General features: G+C 34.1%; 1 protein-coding gene across 1 annotated transcript in view; it reads left to right on the top strand.

Moving 5' to 3' along the window:
• Positions 1-1,346: 1,346 nt before the first annotated feature.
• The window catches only part of INTS7 (Integrator complex subunit 7), a 24,079-nt gene continuing 2,734 nt past the window's right edge, over positions 1,347-22,691 (top strand). Inside the window, exons 1-12 of the mRNA XM_074177430.1 lie at positions 1,347-1,587; positions 1,641-1,770; positions 1,826-2,110; positions 2,165-2,325; positions 5,388-5,654; positions 7,122-7,278; positions 7,349-7,554; positions 13,482-13,966; positions 18,439-18,737; positions 18,792-18,993; positions 19,057-19,353; positions 22,232-22,473. Coding sequence (XP_074033531.1) covers positions 1,497-1,587; positions 1,641-1,770; positions 1,826-2,110; positions 2,165-2,325; positions 5,388-5,654; positions 7,122-7,278; positions 7,349-7,554; positions 13,482-13,966; positions 18,439-18,737; positions 18,792-18,993; positions 19,057-19,353; positions 22,232-22,473 — 2,822 coding nt within the window. The 5' untranslated portion in view covers positions 1,347-1,496. The remainder of the gene's footprint in view (positions 1,588-1,640; positions 1,771-1,825; positions 2,111-2,164; positions 2,326-5,387; positions 5,655-7,121; positions 7,279-7,348; positions 7,555-13,481; positions 13,967-18,438; positions 18,738-18,791; positions 18,994-19,056; positions 19,354-22,231; positions 22,474-22,691) is intronic.

Below are 22,691 nucleotides of genomic sequence, written 5' to 3'. Positions count from 1 at the left end.
AGTCTGTTGAAATAAATTTTTTATCGACCAGTTGTTACCACCTGATGAACGACAAACCCCCAAAAGTCTGAACTGGTATCAGTTCCTATCTTTCAACGTGCGATTCCTAGTACAAGTCAGGAGATATGCAGTGAAATTGAAAAATCCTATAGTTGAATTCGAATCACTCTTCACACATTGCTTAATTAAATTAGTAGAATGAACCTCTCATGCTAATCAACTGAGTACAGACTGATACTTGAGACATCAAAAATTTGCATAAAAAAGTATTGGCTTGGAGCTGATCGCTAGCTAGAAATGTTGACTAACTTTTAATGAAAAAATACATAAAAATTAAAAGAGAACTCTTGAAAAAGTATTCAATTTCGGAACTAATGGTGATTCTTTTGGATACCTCGTATGAAAGTCAAAGAAATTCTCGAGAACATCCATAACAAGTCCATAGGAAAATATCCATAGCTGATTCGAGCATCAGAATGCAAAACATAAGGTGGTACTTATTTATGATGTACTGTTTGGAACCTTTGGTGTAGTAATGAATATTACTGGAGTTTTTTTCCCAACACCAAATCGTTATTTTTACATCTCGACACGTGTTTCGATCACCAAGTGATCATCTTCAAGAGGAAGATAAAACTTATTGGTACTTATTGTTTTAGGGTTTTCTGTGTTTTGAGTTGTTTATTTGCACATTTCTAGGAGTAGCTTCTGATATTCTTAATAGGCTGATTTCTGGATGATGAACCTCCCTATCTTACGGAAGTCCATTTCACAAAGCCCTACAAAAATTTCATGGCCTGATCTTGAGAAGAAATCAAAACAGAAATGGTTGTTTGGCATATGAATATGAAATTCTTTCAATTCTATATAGTTAGTTGAATAATAATCTTATTGCATAACGTTTTTTGTAGAGTAATGATATTTGTAACTCAAATTTCAACATATTGTCAGTCAGTATCCCAAGAAGTTTGTTGCTAAATGCAGTCGCATCTAAATAACATGGGGTAATGTCAATAATAGTCTTTGGTAATGTCACCCACACTAAAAAATGGTTTTTAGAATATGACAAAACCATACATCAAAGTATATTGTGGTTTAAATTTTATGTATTCATGTCATGAAAAAGTATCTTTTTCTCTGGAAACACTATAGATTCATCATTCATTTTGATAATATGGGTAATTCTCAGTGCCTATTATCCTTGGCAGTTTTCAGGGCGTGATAAGCTCCGCCACTGCCCTGAAGCAAGAAAAGTTTTTTCCTACCGCACAATAACACCTAAGCTCGCAATTAGTGACCTAGGTCCATGCACCAGAAACGGAGTAAGTCACAAAAAATGTATGATAATAAGAAGACGATATTGTGAATTTAGAGGTTAGGATTTGGGATTTGTTTATTTATGGAAAGATCATAGATATAATTCATAAAGTCTATGGGAAATATTTAAGGCAAATAATTATTTATGAAATAAAACTATATCACAAGCATATTAAAACATGATAGGTGTTCGTGTGAGTGCTTTTAATGAAAATGGATTAGGCGAACCTGACCAAGATGCTAATTCTGCTCTAACAGAATTGGATAAAGGTTACTTTCTAACAGTATAAGCTTTTCCAGAATTACACTATCGTTTTTTTCAGGGCTGAGGTCAGCAAAAGTAGGAGAGCAGTGCGAGGCGATTGTGCGATTTCCAAAACTATTTGAGAAATTTCCATTTCCTATATTGATCAATGCTTCACTTCTAAGACTATCCGATGTGTTTCGAATAGGGTAAGACTCTCAACCAAAGTTCATCTTTTCATGTTCAATAACGTCCATTTTTTAGCAATAATTTTCTACGATTGTGTGTTCTGCGAGTTTGTATCCAGAGTGAAAAACATCTGGATAAAATTTCAAACGTTGACGAATTTGTGAAAAGAGTATATAGCGTTATACACAGTAATGATCCAATTGCGAGGGCTGTCACCTTGAGAATATTTGGTGCTGTGGCTGCTATTATTCCAGAGAGACAACAAATACATCACTGCATAAGAAGTAGCTTAGACTCTCATGATAGTGTCGAAGTTGAGGCTGCTGTATACGCGGCAATACAGTTTGCTGCACAGTCTAAGTAATGTCGAAAAATAGTGTATTTAGAAAGATACTTTCATTTAATTGTTTTCAGATTATTTGCAATCAGTATGTGCAACAAAGTTTCAGATATGATTCAGGGACAGTCTACTCCAGCAAATATGAAATTGCAGCTGATCCCAATTCTTCAGTACATGCATCATGATACAAACACAGCTGCCATGGTCAGATCACTTTGTATTGAACTTCTTCCAGGTGAGTTGAATATTTGCATAAATAATATAATATGGTATTTTGCAGAAAGTTAATTGGGCTTTATTTGAAAGTATAAAAAAGTTTTTCAGAAGAAGAGTAAACAGGTTGTTCAACCTTTGTTGGATGTGTGGAACCTTCAACATACATAATATATTTCAAATTATTTTGTTCAACATATCTCTTGGACATTCAGATAATGGCTGTGCTGTGTGAATGCTTATTTTTCATTATTCAAGTTCTCTTTAAAGAACATTTCCATAGGATTATTGCATTTAAAGATGTTGATACTTATCAACTCCATAAACCATATAGAGTAACTTGAAGATTACTTGCTATTCTAAGAGTACCATCTAATGCATTCAATAGTGTTTGAAGTTTGTAGGGACAAAAGAAAATCCTTCCTGTTTTATATATGAATGCTTGGTCCTCATGAAGAAATTTCCAAAGGTAGTACGATCAGAAATGAGGAAATACATACTTCACACTAGAAAGAAAACTGACATTAGATTACCTAAACCGAGAATAAATCTAAACACTCTTCTAGATATGTGACAATAAACTTTTACCATGCTCACCCATATGATTTGGATGATGAAAAAAATTCTAATTGCACAAAGTTTCTACTCTTTAGAGGAATACTCAGATTTCTTTTCGTATTCAATTAAGTTATTTAATTAAGTTATTCTCATCTTATGAAGTCTTAAAAATGTCATGTTGTTCATTACCCTAGCGTCTACTTATTCTATTTTATATATTTAATTTCATATTCAATTTTTTATCTACATATACCTAGTATTGTTTTTCAATTAACATGTATAACAACGCTCATTTTGAGATATTTTATCATAATATATGTTTTCAACATATTTATTTTTATTTATTTATTTATTTATTTGCCACTGAGGTACAGTATGTACATATGGTATGTCAATAACTTAAAATTAATATATATATATAGAACATAATAACAGTGTGATACGAATAAAATAGGTAGGTATTTCATTTATCATATATGTGTATATACATATATGCATATATATACACATACACATATATACACACATACACACCCCCACATATATAAAAATACACACATACATACACATATATAGACAAGACACGTATATAAATTCCTTAGTAAAAATATGGAACAGGCGTCGAAGATAACACTAAATAATAGTAAGAGGAAAAAAAAATAAGTAAAATCATTGCTCAACGGAAATCATCTTCCAGGAATTCATCACAACTATAGTAACATTTTTGCAGCAGCAATTGCTTTACTCTACCATGAAACACTTTATCAGAGGTAATTTGTTTGATCTGCTCTGGTAATTTATTATACAGATTTATGGCATTATACAAGGGGGACTTTTTATATTTCGTTGACTTATGACTTGGAATACGCAAAACATCACCATGACGTGTGTTGTAACTGTGCACCGTTGCGTTTGTTTCTAGTTCATGGATGTTAGATCTAGCAAATCCTGTACATTTAAGAATATATATGGAGGGAGCCGGTAATAATTTTCCCCTAACGAATACTGGTTTACAGCTGTCTCGGTGTTCAATGCTGAAAATTAGTCTAACAATGCGCTTTTGTGATATGAATACTCTGATGAATTCATTACTGCAACCCCATGCTATGATATTGAGGGATATATGTGAATATGCCATAGCAAAATAGATTTCTAGTAGACCTGCTGTGTCCATGCATGATTTCATTTGCCTTAAAGCAAAGAATGTCTTGTTTAATTTGTTGCAGACATCTTTTATTTGCAGATCCCATGATAAGCTTTCATCCAAGTAAGTTCCTAAAAATTTTATTTCGCTACTAATCTTCATTTCGTCAATAGTTTGTAGGTCATCTGGAACATTATTTTTCCTATTATAGAAATTTACTATTACAGTTTTTGTGGAGTTTAATATTAATCTGTTTCGCTGACACCAGGAGCTAAAACTATCGATTATGCATTTTACCTTACTAAGCAGTACATCAATATTTCCCCCTGTAACTGTGATAGTGGTATCATCCGCAAACATGGTAAGGTGGCAATCTTTCAGATATTCTGACAAATCATTTGCATACAACAAAAAAGCGATGGTCCAAGCACTGACCCCTGTGGCACTCCAAGCTTAACGTCGTTGCACCTTGATCTAACATTTTCACATTTTACAGTCATGGTACGCCCTTTGAGGTAAGATTCAATCCACTGTAACAAGTTATTCGTAACCTAAGTTGGGTCAGTTTTGCAACTAGAAATTCAGGAGACACTGTGTCAAATGCTTTTGTTAGATCAAAAAATAAAGACATCACAAAATTATTCGAATCCACTTCTTTGTAGATATAATTCAGTAAGTGATATGTTGCAGTTTCAATTGATTTACTCTTTCTGAATCCATGTTGATCTTTGCACAGTATATTATTTTCTGACAAATAATGCGTAATCCTATTTGCGACTATTTTTTCAAATAATTTAGACAGTGAGCAGAGCAAAGAGATTTGCCTATAATTTTCTACTACCGAGCGATCGCCTTTTTTGAAAAGAGGTATTACTAATGCCTTTTTGAATTCTTCGGGAAAGTATCCTTGCAAAAAAGACTGATTAAATAAATAAGTCAAAGGGGTAATCACCACATCGATTAATTTTTTATTGTTTCTATTGACATCTCATCCAATCCAGTAGACTTTTTATTTTTTAATATTTTTAGTGTGCTTAGCACCTCAGATTCGCTTATAGGATCATTTTGGAAAGGATAAATTATATGGTGATTCCTTGAGACTGTACAAGGCAGTGACATATTTTGACCAAAGTTTGTATAACAGTTATTGTATAACAGCATGATTGAAATATCTATATGTATATCTATTACCACATCATCAAACTATAAAAATAATGTGACTCTACAGTATTTGCAGTTCAAAAATCATCCCATGACAAAATTTCTCTGAACAGCTAAACAATTACTTTTCACAGGGTTTAATCATAGCATTGAGAAAATTATATCTGATTATAGTATTAATAATATAGAGATACCTTAACTGAATATATTCTTCTTTTTAGGCTATCCTGCTCAAGAATTTGTTCTAGTCACTCTCAATACCTTGACAAAACTTGCAGCTACAACTTTGGTGGATATCCCCAGTCAGATACATTTGCTACTGAAGTATTTGAAGAACGACCCGCGATGGGAGGTAAAGTCAAAAGCTCTGCAGCATTTGTACGAGTTGGCCAAGCCAGGGGCACATTTGTGGCCACCGGGGTCAGTTGAGGATATCATCGATTACGTCTTGAGCTCGAATCAGAAAAAAATACTGTTGCCAGCTTTAAGTGAGTGCAGGATAATTTAACATATTTCAATTTCTGAGGCTTTCTATTTTAATTTCATTCCGCTAATGTATTTTACTTGAAAATAAGTTCATGGTTTTGGATAATTTGAACAATATATATATATATATATATATATATATATATATATATATATATATATATATATATATATATATATATATAGATATATTCATATGGATGTTCCAATTCCAAAGTAATCAAGTATGAATTTGTTTTATGGCTTATGTGCTAAAAGTAATCCAGACCCGAAGGAGCTGAGTGCCAACCTTTTTCTTTTAGGCGCTAAAAACTATGTATATTGATTTTATTGCACTTCAAAACAATCTAAGTCTATATTCATCTCATCAAATATTGTAAACTTGTGCAACAAACACTCTAAGAAATAATTAAAGTCAAAAAAATTAAATACAAGTGTATGTTATGAATTCTTTCAAGGTGTTAAACAACTTTCACACATATTGCATAGAATCTGCATAGAATCTAGTGTAATCTTTATTATTATAGGATACATCCTAATCTTACAAGACATAATAACTAATTAATAATTTAAATTTCCACAGTGCCAAAAATATTAATAAAATTCAAATATGTATATAGATAATAACAATAATGAAGATAAACTAAATAAGAAGATAATAATAAAAAATATACAATTTATAACACCCAATGTTGAAAACCAATATTGATATAGTAACTATATATAATATACATATTTTTCAACTAACTAACGCTCTAGGTATTCCAATAATTTACTTTTAAACCCTCTTACAGTATTTTCCTCTTTAATGGCATTTGGTAAATTGTTAAATTCCCGTAGTCCCTTGTAGAATAAGTTTTTAGTTCCGCCACCAGTGTTGGTTCTATATATATGAAAATTATTATAAGATCTTGTCTCATGTTCATGTATTTGATTATTAAAAACCAAAAATTCATTAAAATATGTTGGTTGGAGACTTTTGGTTATTTTAAATATAAAAACCATTGTTAAAAAGAATAATCGATTTGAAATCGACAGCCATTGTAGTATATTTAACATGTGATCAATGGAAGTATAACGACTGCATCTTAATATAATTCTCATGCTCCTATTTTGGAGTTTTTGAAATTGGGAAAGCCTATTTTGGTTTATTAAATGCATTAAAGTTGGACAGTACTCAAAATGAGGTTTAATTATACAATTATATGTTAATATTCTGGAGTTAATAGTCAAATTATTTGCTATCCTAGAAAAAAAATATAATTTTTTTGAAATTTTTTTTATAACGTATTCAGCATGACTGTTCAAACTCAAAGTGTTATCTACAATAACTCTCAGATACTTTATTTCAGACACAATCGAGTATTGATTACTTTTGAATAAATAAAGTGCTTCAACGAATTCCTTCTTGTTGTCAAACCATAATTCAATGAAAACCTTGATATCTGATTTGACTTTTTGGTGTCAAGGAGTTTTGCAGGTCTTGGTTGAGTCTCCTAGAATGTGCCACGAACATCGTTCATCGGGATCAAAACTCAGAGAACTGTGCAGCAACCATTGTTACTCCCCCGAACCTGGTGTGGCAGCCCAATCGATACAAATACTTACGCAGATACTCTGCTATTGGTGAGAATCATCGGATAGTTATTTTCAAAAACGCTTGATCTGATAGGCCGGTACATTCCGTTTATTTTAGTTACAAAGAAAACTTGGAGACTGATGGCGTTGACGAAGTGATTGCGGCTTTGGAGACGCTGGTTCTGATGCTGACTTTCATCAGCGATAAACATCCAACGCAGCTGAAATTAGTTTTGAAGTGTGCTGTGAGACTGTGCGAAGCTAGACAGCAGTATTGCGAGGTTTTCGTTGAGCTTTTAGGAACCAGACTTGACAATATTGACAGTAAGTTGTATATATCCAAATACAAGTTTTGTATTGCATTGTAGCCATTTTGATTTCATACTTTGTCATTGTGATAAAACATTTCCGACAAACTATATTTTGGTTTATCAGTTTGGAAAAATATTAGGGGTTTATACTGTTACGTTTTTTTCCGTGGGTTGACCAATAATTGACTACACTAAAAAGTAATCCAACTTGACTTTATTTCACTTTGAATACAACAAACACTTCAACTAAGGCTTCAACTATTATTCGAATACCTATCGCCACAATTCTAAAATAATCAGTTTGATATTATATCTAGCACTTTAATGTTAATAGTAAACAACTCTGTAATGAGTGGAACATTCCCAAATGCACTAAAAATCACAAAGTCGATTCCTATATCCAAAAAAGGGGATACACAGTGTGTTGAAAATTATAGGATGATTTGCCTCCTCAGCTGTTTCTCCAAAATAATGGAAACAGCAGTGTACAACCAAATAATCAACTATTTAAACAAATGTAATACTATTACTTCATCTCAGCATGGATTTCGACCTAACCACTCAGTGGAGACAGCATCTGTTGATTTGACACAATATACCGGGTGTCCCACAGCTTTTAGGCCAGCAGATATCTCAGTCACCTGCAGAAAAAAAATTGAAAAAAAATATGTATATCATAGAAGACCACCAGCACTTTCATGTAGCAGAGCAAAATCCACCCCCTCGCGAGCAACCCCTGCGAAACCACCCCTAACTTTTGTTTTTCAAATGGCAACCCCATGTTGTTTGTCGTTCAACTGACAGCTCTTGTTATTTCTCAACCAACGATATATCATAATTGTTCGAGAAAATTGAATACGTTAGTGGGTACTATTAACTGGACTGATCGAATTGTTCTGCATTGTAGACACCAGAAAAAGTGGACACTACGCAGAAAAAGAGGCGTTAAAATGTTAGAACTTTTTGTGCTTCCTTTCATTCCTCTGATATCTGGATGACACATTGCCATCAGTCGTGATATTGTTGTTGTATATCAAAATGCCTTTTACCTTCACTCCCAACGAATACGTTGATATGCTTTTAATTTTTGGTGAATGCCGAAAGAATAAACGTGCTGCGGAGAGGCTGTATGGGCAGCGCTTTCCTGATCGTCGACAACCAGGTCGTAATACGTTTTCGTATGTAGAAAATACCATGCGAACGGGATCATTTCCAGGAAAAACAGATCAAGTACATCCTACTCCCGTGCGAACTGAGGAAAATTGCATAAATGTGTTGGCCTACGCCGAAGCACATCCTCATATTTCGGTTCGTGCATTGGCGGTAGAGATTGGGATCAGTAAGTCATCTGTGCAAAGAATTTTCAAACAGTACAAGTATCATCCCTTCAAAATTCATTTACACCAAGGACTCAGACCTACCGATTTCGAAAGATGAACGGCATTCATTGCTCACATTCAAGTTTTAGTCCATGACAATCTAAACATCCTCAATCAAATCTTGTGGAGTGACGAATCCCGCTTCCATAATAATGGTACTGTTAATCGACATAACATGCACTATTGGTCACAGGACAACCCTCACTGGATTAGAGAAACCAATTTCCAAACAATGTGGGGTGTGAACGTGTGGTGTGGTTTACATAATGGACGACTCATCGGGCCCCATTTTTTCCAAGACACTTTGACGGGCCACCGATATTTACATTTCTTGGAAAATTGTTTACCTGCCCTCCTGGAAGATATTCCACTTGAAGAACGACAACAAATGTGGTGGCAACAAGATGGTGCTCCTGCACATAACCATAATGTAGTTACTACATTCCTCAATGATACTTTTCGAGACCGTTGGATTGGAAATAGTGGACCTGTGCGATGGCCTGCACGTTCTCCAGATCTCACGCCACTGGACTTTTTCCTGTGGGGATATCTGAAACGAGTTGCCTTCGAAACACAACCAATGAATATTGACGATTTAACCCAAAAAATTTTAGAGGCTTGTCATACCGTTACTCCGGAAATGATTAGGGCTTCCTGTACTCGCGCGCTGATTCGGCGACTTGAAGCATGTGTGGCAAGTGCTGGCCAACATTTTGAACATTTTCTGTAGTATCATGTATCAAAATACAGTACTGCATGTCATTCTACCTACCATGATACATCATTGACCGAGAAATGAAAAAGACTGTAAGTTGAACCAAAACAAACATGGGCGTGCCATTTGAAAAACAAAAGTTAGGGGTGGTTTATTGGGGGTTGTTTACCAGGGGGTGGATTTTGCTATGCTGCATAAAAGTGCTTGTGTTCTCCTATGATACATATTTTTGTTTTAATTTTTGTTCTGCAGGTAACTGAGATATCTGCTGGCCTAAAAGCTGTGGGACACCCGGTATATATGATAATGTCAATGAAAACAAAGTTGTAGGAGGACTTTTCTTTGACCTGTCGTGTGCATTCGACACCATAAAGCACGAGTATTTACCAACCAAATTAGAGGCAATAGGTATACGAGGCCCAGTTCAGCAGTGGATCCTATCATATATATCTGGGAGGACGCTTAAGGTGCAGATTGAGGACGAGTTCTCTGATAACTTTGACATTACAATTGGCACTCCCCAAGGTGGTGTCTTAGGCCCCTTGCTATTTTTGCTTTATGTGAATGATTTACCCACTCACATTAAGCATGGACAAACCTTTACCTATGCGGATGATACCACATTATTGTTGTGGCTGACACCGCTACTGAATTCGAAAAGAAAATTAAATTGATTACAGAGGAATTTGCGCACTGGTGTGAGGTGAATCATCTAATTAACAATACAGACAAAATGGTGTTCATAGAGTTTACAAGTCCCCTTAGGCGAACACACAATCTTACAATAAATATTGATGATATTGAAATGAACACATCAGAGTCAGCACGATACTTAGGTATGGAACTAGACTACAAGTTCTTATTTAACAAACAAATAGATTCTATTTGCAAAAAACTAAATAAACTATTTTATGCTTTTTATACACTCAAGTCAAATTTTCATAGACCTTACTTGATTAATTTATATTATGCACTGGTATATAGCACCATCAGCTGCAACATCATAGTATGGGGAAGGTCCACAGAAACATCCAGAGTCTTTGGAATACAAAAAAAGTTCATCAGAATGATATATGATTTAAACTACAGAGAATCGTGTATGAACACCTTCACAAATAACAATATTTTAACATTCACATCTATTTATTTGTATACATTACTGACGTATACCTTTTTAAATAAAGGAAAACTAAACAAAAACAGTGAGTACTACAGATACGATACGAGAAAGAAAAATGACTTTCACTCACATCCCATACTCAGATCACATCACAAAAAATCACCTCTGTATGCAGGGGCATATTTATTCAACTTATTGCCTGAAAGCATGAAATCGGAAACAAAAATAAAAACTTTTAAACTACACTGAAAAAGTTCTTAATCCAAGGAGCATTTTATACTTGGTATACATGGTAAACCATGTCTTTGTGTTTTTGTCGATCTGGCCAAAGCTTTTGATACGGTTTCACATAAGAAATTAATAAAGGTAATGGAAAACATCGGTTTCAGAGGGACATCGCTGAAATTATTTGAAAGCTATCTCTCTGATAGGAAACAGTGCGTCAAAATAAATGAAACACTTAGTTCTTACCGTACCATAAAATATGGAGTCCCCAAAGGAACGGTATTGGGGCCTCTCCTATTTAATATCTACTTGAATGATTTGTTTAGGGTCAATTCAGAAGGTACCATTATTAGTTTCGCTGATGACACAGCCGTACTATATCGCGCTGAAACTTGGAATGAATTGAAGGACAAGGTTGAGGGAGATTTTATAAAAATTGTCAGTTGGTTTGAGAGCAGGTTGCTGACAATTAACACAAAAAAAACTCACTTTGTACCTTTCTCTTATTTCAACAACAAATTGCCAAATTATACCTCGTTGGAAATCGATAATGACAATGACACAATGACTATAAATATGAAAGAACATATAAAATATCTTGGCATAATAATAGATAAAAATGTAAGATGGAGTAAGCACACAGAATATGTTGCGAATAAAATAAGGTTTCTACTGAACAAATTTAAGTTTTTCAAAAATATTTTTGACATAGCACAGCTACGAACATTATATTTCAGTCTAGTACAGTCCCATATCAACTATGGAATAATTGTGTGGGGAGGTATTACTGATGATCATCTCAGGGTTATAAATGTCACTCAAAAATTTCTCATTAAAATTATTTTCAATAGAGATTATACCTATCCGTCTGAAATACTTTTCGCAGAATCTAAATTTTTTACATGTAGACATCTATATTTTCAAAGTCTCGCTATGTATCATAGGAAATATGAAACAAAATTATTGTCTGTGGATCACTTGCACGATACCAGATTCAAGCACAAAACCTCAAGAATTCCTAAAGTAAGTACATCTCGAAGTCAAAGATTTCTCACATACTTGTGCCCTATTGCCTATGCAGAAGTTCCATTCGAAATTAAGTCTATTACAAGTGATAACAGATTTAAAAAAGAACTGAAATTATGGCTAACGAATATAACAATAGGTAAGATAAATGAAATATTGGAACGAAAAAAAAGAAGTAGTGATACAGAAAGAAAAATCACATGTTCTCACAAAAAATAATGTAAATATTTAAAGTATAAATGGAAATAATTTCACAATTCATGATATACACCAGCTTTATACTTATATTTGAACTTTTATTCATATGTTCTAATCCACATCTGTCATTATTGTTCACCATATTCTGTACTGTCGCAATCTTTCTGAACAAGGACTTACCTTATAGAATAGACAGCGACTCTACAGAAGTGCAGTGAACAAGGACCATATCAAGAACAGAACAGTGAATGAAATATAAGATATATGACTTTCATTTGCTATATGTATATGGTGTATGAATGATGAATGTTATGACCGATAGTTTAGTTTGTAATGTTTGTTCACTGATTCATGTTCATGATATCTTTATTTATTTTTCCCTTTCAATTGACATCACACACAAAACGTGTCAACTTAATTTATTGTTTCATTTTAATTTCTTCATTTTTTTGTCATACACAAGCTCTATGAGCTTCAGTGGCTTGCCATGTTTATTTCTGCATTTTTTTTTGTTTATATGTAAATGTATTCAATCTTATAAAATAAACATTATTATTATTATGTACTGTTTTTAATATGTATCCATCCAATATGTTTTAACTTTTATGTGAAATTGACTACTGTTAATGTGTTTGTACTTGTTGTTTGTTTTTCATTTTTTTTTGACATATCTCATGTTGTAAGAACAACCTAAAGAGACAAATATATTATCTATCTATCTAGATCGCTTCCCATGCCGCACTGTAACTTCCACTTGCCGTGGCTAGCGTTTATATTTTGTATATTTAGAAACTTGAGATTCTGCAAGCGCTTTCGACAGCTGGTCGTTCTGTAGTTTTTTTCGGGTATTTCAATTTGGATGGTTGTCCTTGAGCTCTTTCCCTAGGTCTGATAGTCTCTCCTTTATAGCTTTCACTTTTGTAGTGAGTGTTTGGAGATTTTTTAATGCAGGATTAGGACAACTTGAATAAATTACATATGCATATTCGAGAAGTGGACGACAGATCATTTTATATATTTTAGCTGCAGTTTTAGTGTTGATTCCTTTTTTTTAAATATCAGACTTCGAAAGTGTTTTCCTCTATTGATGCATTTCTTTTTAATCATTTTTTTATGGCTGTTCAAGTTGATTTTGTGGTCAATGTTAACTCTCAAGTATTTTACTGTAATTTATTAATATTATATAGTTGTACATTATATTTTAGCAGAAAAATGTTTATCGACAAGATGTATTTCTTATGACATTAAACGTATATGTATCTCTCTCTTTCTCTCAGGCGACTACACAATCACAGTATGTGAAGCTCTTGGTGCCATCGGAAGCCTCAAACCTGAAACCGTACTTCCCCTCGTGGACCCCATCCTCAACTTGCTCACCGCCCTTTCGGAAGTTCCAAATCCGACCCAACATCAGACACACACGAAAACCATGCTGTGCACTCTGATTTTCCAAACCCTGTCCGGTTATAAATGGAATGAGGTTACTTTCAATACCATCCTTAAAGTCGTCTCCAGCAACAACCTGTGGGCCAACTATTGCATCGCCAGGGCTGCGGTAAGGTACGGACATCATCGGGTTGCTCATCATATTTTCTCCGGGCTCACCGAACAAGTTAGCTCCGAGCATTTTCACTTTTGGCTGGTTTGCTTGAAGGAGATGTCTCAAGCAGAGGCCCAGCTGTATAGCGAAGAGACTGAGAGCCTTGTCAGTAGACTGGATAAGGCTATTTTCCACTATAATAAGGCGATAGCTGCTTTGAAGGTAATTTTATATTTTGTTTCCGAAGTAATAGTTCTCAATCGTAATGAGCTAAAAGGAGGCAAAAAATTAAAAATTGAGCTACAAAAACCCATGACATTAAACAGATAACTTTTGAAACAACCTATTATATAATAGAAAAATATTTTTAGAAAATAAAAATTTTCTTCAAATTAAATATCTTCTCATGAAATACTCCTGGAGGAGATCATTTTTCTGCTTCCTAATCCACTACAATCGATCCTAAATAATTTTGATTCGAAGAAGAGGTGTATATGACATGCTGAAGTTTAGGTTAAAATACCAAACCCTTGCCTCTCATGTGAACCTACGACTTCGTAGGTACGTGTGGCAGATATCCAATGAAAAAACAGCTAACCTAGCTAATGTCGAACAGAAATCTGTATTAAAACTATCAGGCACGTCTTCCATTTGGAGAATCTCCTAAGGCAGATAACAAAAAAAATTGACTAATACACTCCACAAATTATGCATATGACACTTCTATTCTGATATCTGACAAAGCAAATGCAGCTTCAGAAACACAATCTAATATTATATTGTCAAATCTTTATGAGTGGTTCTGCAGTACATTTTTATCAAATTGAAAAGGTATCATGTGTGAAATTTTTGGGCCTTCATGTTGATGAGTGTCTTGACTGGAAGAGACATTGTGAGGCAGTCATTTCAAATATGAATTCTGTAATTTATATGCTTCGTAATCCTAGATGTGTTCTCACTCATGTCTGGTTAACTATGCTGTACTTTGGTCAGACAGAATCTCGCTTGAGATATGACATTGTCTTCTGGGCAATGTCATCAAAATTTAAGAAGTTTTCATCTCCCAGAAAAACATAATTCGTTGTATTGCTAGTGCATCAAGTACAACCAGTGTAAGAATTATTTTAAAGAATTTAAAATCTGCTATGTCTGTTTGTTTTTGAAGTCTGTATATTTGTATATTGTAATAAAAACATTTAAAAACGAATGCAGTCAACACAAAACAATGTAATGATCTATATGTACCTTTTTCAAAAAAAAATGTCAAGTTTTTTATTCTGTAGATGAATATTTTTTGCACTGATTTTAGACTTTATATATATATATATATATATATATATATATATATATATATATATATATATAAATATATATATATTTATGTTCCTCTTTTATTTTCACTCCTGGAGAACCTGTACACCAATCTTAATCAAAGAGAATCTGTGGCGGACATGTTTTGTGACCTAACCAAGGCCTTCGCTTGTGTAGACCACATGCTACTTCTTCGCAAGCTAGAAGTTTACGGATTTAGACGATCTGCATTACTTTGGTATCTTTCTCATCGGCGGCAGAATGTTCTATTAGATGGAATTTCATCAGAGGCAGTGGGGTCCCACAAGGTTCCGTTTTGGGACCGGTGTTGTTTCTCATTTATGTCAATGACTTAGTCCATGTTGACATAAGTAGTAAATTCACATGTTTCGCTGACGACACCACTATCCTCTGGCATAGCAATACCGCCTCAAATTTACTTGATGAAATCGTCGTCGACATAAGAAGGGTGAAAGAGTGGTGTGATTCCAATCATTTATCATTCAACATCGACAAAACAAATGTGATCACGTTTAGATGTAACATAGGGGAAGTACACTTGAAAAATGTAAAAATTGAAAATTTGAAGAAAAACAAATTTTTAGGGCTCTTCATCGATGAAAATCTAAAATTTGATTCCCATGTCGACTACTTATGTTAAAGACTAGCAGCAGGATGTCATGCATGAGAGTTGTTTCAAGAGAGTTAGACACTACTATTACAAGATCAGTTTATTTTGCACAAAATGAGTCCTATTTTACGTCATGGAATTTGTTTCTGGGGAAATTGTGCACAATTTCGTTTCAATACGGTATCCTCTCTACAAAAAAGATCCATCAAATATTTATGCAAGGCTAGCTACAGGGATTCATGCCGCCCCTTATTTGTGAAGCAAAAAATTCTGACCTTAGTATGTCTTTTAATTTTGGAAACAGTGTGTCTTATCCACAAAAAATATAAAAATCAATTTAATACCATCTCAACTTATAGTAAACGTCAGTCTTACTTCATTTCCTTTCCAAAACCTACTCTAACCCTTACACAAAATTCTATTATTTTCAATAGCAAGAAGTTATTTAATTACCTTCCCATTAATTTAAGGCGAATATATAATGAAAAGAAATTCAGAAAGAAACAAAATTCCTCGTTGGGAGGCCCTATTATAGTGTGGACGAATTCTACCAAGGCATGTAGCTTTGTGTAAACAAGTTATTGAAATCAACACGAAATGGATATCAATGTTCATTACGTAGCATTTTATATTTACATTTACTCAATATTCATATATTCATGTACTTATATTTGTATCTGTTCAGCTGTGCTTAATATTGTCTCTAAGCATTATTTTGTAGTTTATATTTATTAATTTAATGTCCCATATACACGTTTTACTTTACTAGACTTTGCCCAATAAGATGTTCAGATCTTGGGTAATGAAGCATAATTTGATTTGATTTGTAATGTGAATGTTGTAGACTTAAATTTAGGCTAGGTATTATTTCAACTTTTAGGACATAGACTAATCCTTTACAGATTATTTTGTCATAAGGGAAATAAAGTCCTCCTAACTTATTAACAATGCATTTCAAATTGAGGGAATCGTTGATTAACGCCCAATATGGGCCTCACCGTTAGTCAGAATTCAACAATATTTGTAACAGCAATTGAGATGAATTCGTCAACCCTCCAGGCAGCAGGGCATACTTAACATCGACATCATAGGGATCAATAGGCAAATCCATCAACCTATTTTCATGAAACCTGCATTAATCCCTAAGCTAGAGTATTTCTTTGCACGAAAAATTTGATTCAAAATGTATATCAACATTTATATCATTTTCTATGGCAAGAATGGCCGAATTTGTTAATCTCGAGATAGACATAGTGAGGTTGTTGCCACTTCGTCTGCATTTGACTCCACTTCTCTCGACGCGTCTCTTTCGCACACTTACTTACCCTTGCGTTTGGCACGTACGTAACATTGCGCGCGATTTCGAATGACTAATTTTTTTTACATTTTCCAAAATAACAAATTGGCGCTTCTTGCCGCCCCCTTTCGTATGCCGCCTGGAGACGTGGTCCCCCGCTGTCCCGCCACTGTACTTGTTGATAATTCACTTGAACGTTGAAGTTTAGTTTAGTTTTAGTTTTTTTATTGGTCACAAGTACACCATGGTGTCTGGACAAGTCACATAAAATACACATATATGACATATATAAAATTGTAAATTATAAAGCATTTACATTGTAAAATTACAACATGATTACTAACACATGACATATGAAATAAAATTTAAAAGTGAAACATAAACATATTAAGGTCCATATAGATTATTAACAAATCTGTAAGTCATATTTATAAATAAGAGTTAGGAGTATTATGTAATAATTTGAAACAAATTTAACCAAAAGAATGAAAAAATAACAGGAATTGTAATTCAAATTAACTTGGGACAATTCGAAATCATTTACTTCGTAGTAGGCTTTCCTCAACAGAATACTCTTCAATTTCTTTTTGAATATTTCCAGGTGTGTATCTTTCATTTCAATAGTTAATTTATTGAACAGTCTCATTCCTAGATAATTGCGACTAGTACTTGCTAATTTATGTTGTGGAATCAGCAGGTTGTCTCTATTTCTTGTATTATAATTATGATTATCACTAAGTGTCTGATAGTTGCTGATATTTTTTTTTATGAATACCAAGTTAGTATATATGACTGATGAAGGTAACGTCAAAATACCTAGCTGTACAAACCACGGCTTACAACTTTCCAATCTGTTTAAACCTACAATTGCTCTAATTGCTCTTTTTTGGAGTAAAAAAATAGGCTGTAAGTAGATAGAGTGTCCCCAATTTAATAATCCATATGTCATAACATTATGAAATAGTGAATGGTATGTCATGATAGCCGCTTCCCTACCTAAATTAATTTTAACTTGTCTAATAGCATAAATGGCCTTAGATAACCTACTCGAAAGATTGTCTGTGTGAGTTTTCCACAACAAGTTGCTGTCCAAGTGGATTCCTAAAAACTTTAACGACTGAGCATCATTGACTTGGTTTGAGAATATCATAGAAGCTGTTTTCGCTTTATTGATTTGTAATTTATTTGCATTGAACCAATCATTAGCTGACTCAGTTATGTCCTGGATAACGGACAGGAAGTTTCAAATGTTAAATATTTGTTTCGAATATTTGTAATGGGACTATATAATTTTTTGTGACTTTTAAACCTTGTGTCATGTTATTTACTCTACTTTTTTTTCTTGTTCAATATTTCATTCTGTGTTTCTTGGAATGAAAGCAACTCCACTCAAAAAATCTTTTCTATAAGAATCGTTTCAGAACCGAGCTTCAAGATGATCATTCATTATTTCAGGCCGCCAGCACGCCCCAACATAACCTCACATTCCAGGCTGAATATATGAAAATTAGGACAGAATTCCTTCAGTGTCTTCTCCAGCTAATATACACCTGTAATATATTATGCATAGTACCACCACCAGCCATTGCATCTACGATCGTACAAAATACCAGGGACGAATACCAGAGACACGGTTACATCACGAACCAGCTGAGAAAATCAGTCAAGGAGTTCAAGAATTGTGGAGACATGCATTGGAAGTTGTACCAGACGACTTTCGATGCAGATCCCGCGACTTTGGAGAATATGCAAATGTAGGAGCAGCAGGAATATAATCCAAACTAGACCTAAAGAACATTTTGTTTTAGATTGCAACAGATCTGCGTTTTGATGGAGAAATGCGTGGAGAGCCTTTGTGTCAGCGGTGCTAAAGTTAAAGACGAACCGATAGAATTCGGTTCGAAGAATATCAGGTTGGAATGCCAACAGCTTGTTAAAGCCTGTGAAACCTCTTTAAAAATCGCGCAAGGTATCGTAGAAGACTCTACGAGCTGCACGATTACGCATCACGTAAGTGAATTCTTTGTAACATTTTGGGTTTGGGATTTTTTTATCAGTGGGTGATTATTTCAGCAAGTGGAGATCCTGAAAAAAATCGTTGAGCTATTAGCAAACGCATCTTTGCCGATTCCAAAGTATTTCTTCCAAGTTCTTCAGTCGACCAGTGTAAAACTAGCAATTTCTCCCCAACCTCGGGTTTTGGGCGAATTCATCAGCGTCCAGGCTGGATCGCAGTTGGCTGTTAAAGTCGAGGGAGTAATACAGCACGGTATGAAGCCCGGATTGTTCAGGAGGATAGAAGAAGTTGTTATTACTGTCACCTCGCAGCTGCAGAACAATCCAAAAAATAAGGAGGTTCTGGATCCCAAGGTAAATTTTATATTTGCACTAATAAAAAATTGCATGGCATGAGCCAAACGATATGCCGACCCTCAGTAACTTCTGTAACGGTGATTTGACGGTTCTCAATAACAATTCTCTTCACTTTCTCTATATTTTCTTCAGTTGTACCACTTGTAAACATTTTTCTGACTCAGAGTACAATCACCATATGCCACTGTCAACATTTCAAATGTTTAAAGCACTTCATTACACAAAATTTAATGCAAATTCTTTGAACCATTTCTTTGATAGCAGAAAATCGTCGAACTTTTATGCCTTTCACCAACTAATTTAACATGCTAAACAGCTGAAACAGTGAACATATGGTTGAGACGAGTGTAGCAACATAAAACATTTGAAAAAATCGCTAATCGAATGTACATAGCCGACGAAATTTGAACATTCCCCTCATTCTCTGAACAGTCCACGTATAATAGCCATATCGATCCAGGAAACTTGAGTTTCCTGGATCAGGATATCAATTTGCTAAACTTGAAATGAAAATTATCGTCATTCAAGTTGCCCTCAATGAAAAAGGGACTAATGATATGGTTTCATACAATCCCTGCCCAAACATTCTAATTGAATGATATTGTTATCCAACATTTCCATCATTTGCTCCCAAAAATAAGTTCTTCTATCAAAATCGTTTTCCATGAGCTCCCGAGTAGGTATCATTTTATAGGGATGCATTTTATTTTCTTTCAATATGTTTACTGTCAATGTATGGCTAACTTTGAATGTAATGGATGCCTGTCTACTTGATGTATGAGGGTTTTCCTCAATCTCAAGCATCACATCTAATTTGAGTTCATCACTAATTGCATTGGCGCCTGCTTTTTTTATCTGCCCCACATGACCAAGCTCGCCAAACGGCTTCTCTATTTCACTTATGGTTCCTTGAGTGGTAAATTTCTCATATAATAGGCGAGCTAGTTCCTGTTGTGTTCGGGTTTTATCTCCGTAACCAATCATTTGTAAAACTGTTATTTTATGCATTTCCGTTAATCTAACCATTTGTCAGACTTGGAAGCTAACGAACTTTAAACTCAAATTAAAATACTGATAACTAATGTAATATACAAAACAAGTTTACTAGGCGTTTGAAAGTAACGTTTCCACTGAAATTATTCATAGTTTTTAAAGGATACCATCTAAAAAGAACATTGCTATGGTTTTTGCTAACTTTCTTATTATCAATACCTCAACATGAAATAAGTTTTGAGTATATTGCAATAAGTTTTGAGTGTATTTTATCGAATTTCGGTAACCACATGATTTTAATTTATTTTATCTTAATTGTTGCAATAAATTTGAAAGCGATAACATATTTGAATTGAGAATAGTGTCCAACCGAAACTGGTTTTTACGACCGAAACCGAATTTCGGCAACGGTCTCAGTTTCGGCCGAAACCGAAACTTCTTTACAAGGATGTTTTGAGGGAAAAATAAAGAAAAGGTTATTTTAATCAGTTAGTCTTTATTTTTTTATCTTTAAATCACAACGTTATGCAGTCTTCGACATTTTTACTTATTGATAATCCATAAAAAAAAACCTTTTTTAAGAAAAAATATTAATGGCACCTTTAAAATACTTGAAATAGGTGAGGTATTTATTTGAGTAGGTGTAGATCCTTCTTTTGAATATTATTGATGGGTTTTCAGAAATATTAAACATACAATTACTTATTTGAGTTGCTACCTAACATGGACATGACCGATCACAGCGCGGGAACTCCCGAATGCAGTTTCGGCAGGTTTGCCGTCGAAACCGAAACTAAAGCAAAACCCTTTTTTTGCCGAAACTCCACCGAAACCAAACTTTCGGTCGGACACTAATTGAGAATGAAGAGACCTTTCAAATGATAAATCAAAAGCCTATACTTCCCATTTGTACCTGTCATTCGACGTGGGTTGAAGGTAGGGGTAGCATTTTTCCGTTGAAGTATGTCAAATTGTAATTAAAATTTGACCTGTTTCGGGATTTTGTTAAAATATGTACTGTAACTTAAATAATGAATTTACTCTATTTGGCTTTTACACACTGTATACTGAACACTAGAAAAGAGAAATCTGCTTTGGCATAATGACAGTTGATGAAAATAATCTTGCAACTCCTTAGAGTTCGTTTTGTACTATAAAAAATCTAGATCTGTTGTACCATATTTGGAGTTGAATTGAAACAAAATAGTGGTTGACACAGCATTTTCTAATCAGATACATTTCAGTTTTTATTTTGAATACCATTTTTCAAATGATAAATAAAACTTGCTGTTTTTTACCACTTTTATTTGTAACTAACGTTACTGCAGGTTCGTCCTATACGGATATTTTCAAACTAATACAATAAACTCATTTTTTAAGTCTTTCTGAAAGATGAAGAATCTACAGCAAAATAATGAAAATATAAAATGCGGTGGAGTATATTATTTATCTGATACTGTAGAATGAAAAAAGGACTGCTTTGAAATTTGCTTTTTTTTTTCTGAAAAAGAAAATCTTGGTTGTATTTCCAGAGACTTGAAAATCAATGTCGAAATTGAAAAACAAAACAAAAACCAAAATACCTATATAATAAATTGATGAGGTGAATTGAATTTCTTCTCAGTTTCCTCGAAAATTAATTGAACCTTTTTTACTTTCTACTAGAATTTTCATTTATATTGTTATAATATCACCATATATAAATTGGTGAAAACAACTTCTGCACTGATACTTTTTCAAAATATCATTTTGAGATAAAGGTACCGTAGGAGTTGTTTTTGAAAGCATCAGATAGTTCACTTGAAGTGATACAAATTCATTTCATTGTTAGACAACATACCTTATGAATTACTGTACCAAACTTGAATAATACTATTTCCAGCTCCTGGAACAAGTATCTGTCTTGACTCAAACGGTGACGCCCCACAAGGACTTCTTCAGAGCCCAATTTTTGCTAGCGTTTCCAAGAGGAGGGCAGTACCTCTTGGTAGTAGAGGCGTCAGTGATTGATGAACGAAGTAACACTTGGAAAACGGGTCCCAGGTCGACTTTGACCGTTAAAGTTCCCGAAGAAACTAAACTTGCGCCTATAGCAGTACCAGGCATGGCCAGCAATGCCAACGTGTAAGTTTACATAAAAACAGCCTTTTTATTATTGAAAAAACATTCTTAGTTCAGTTGTGGAAGGTTGGAATTGGCAGTCATCTCCGAATTCTTTGAACCTTCCATTTTTTTGGTATGGAATTGAGCTCTTTTTTCCTTCAACTTCTACACTAACTAACCCTTTGTGAAACAAGAGGATGGATGCCGAATCAAGTAATTCATGGATTCATATCCTATTT

Source organism: Leptinotarsa decemlineata, unplaced genomic scaffold, assembly GCF_025532065.1.
Source record: "Leptinotarsa decemlineata unplaced genomic scaffold, Ldec_3_MD MMD2_tig00002974_RagTag_RagTag, whole genome shotgun sequence".
Classification (NCBI taxonomy): Eukaryota; Metazoa; Arthropoda; class Insecta; order Coleoptera; family Chrysomelidae; genus Leptinotarsa; species Leptinotarsa decemlineata.
Note: the sequence above shows the minus strand (reverse complement) of the source record. Positions and strands in the feature narration are given on the sequence as shown.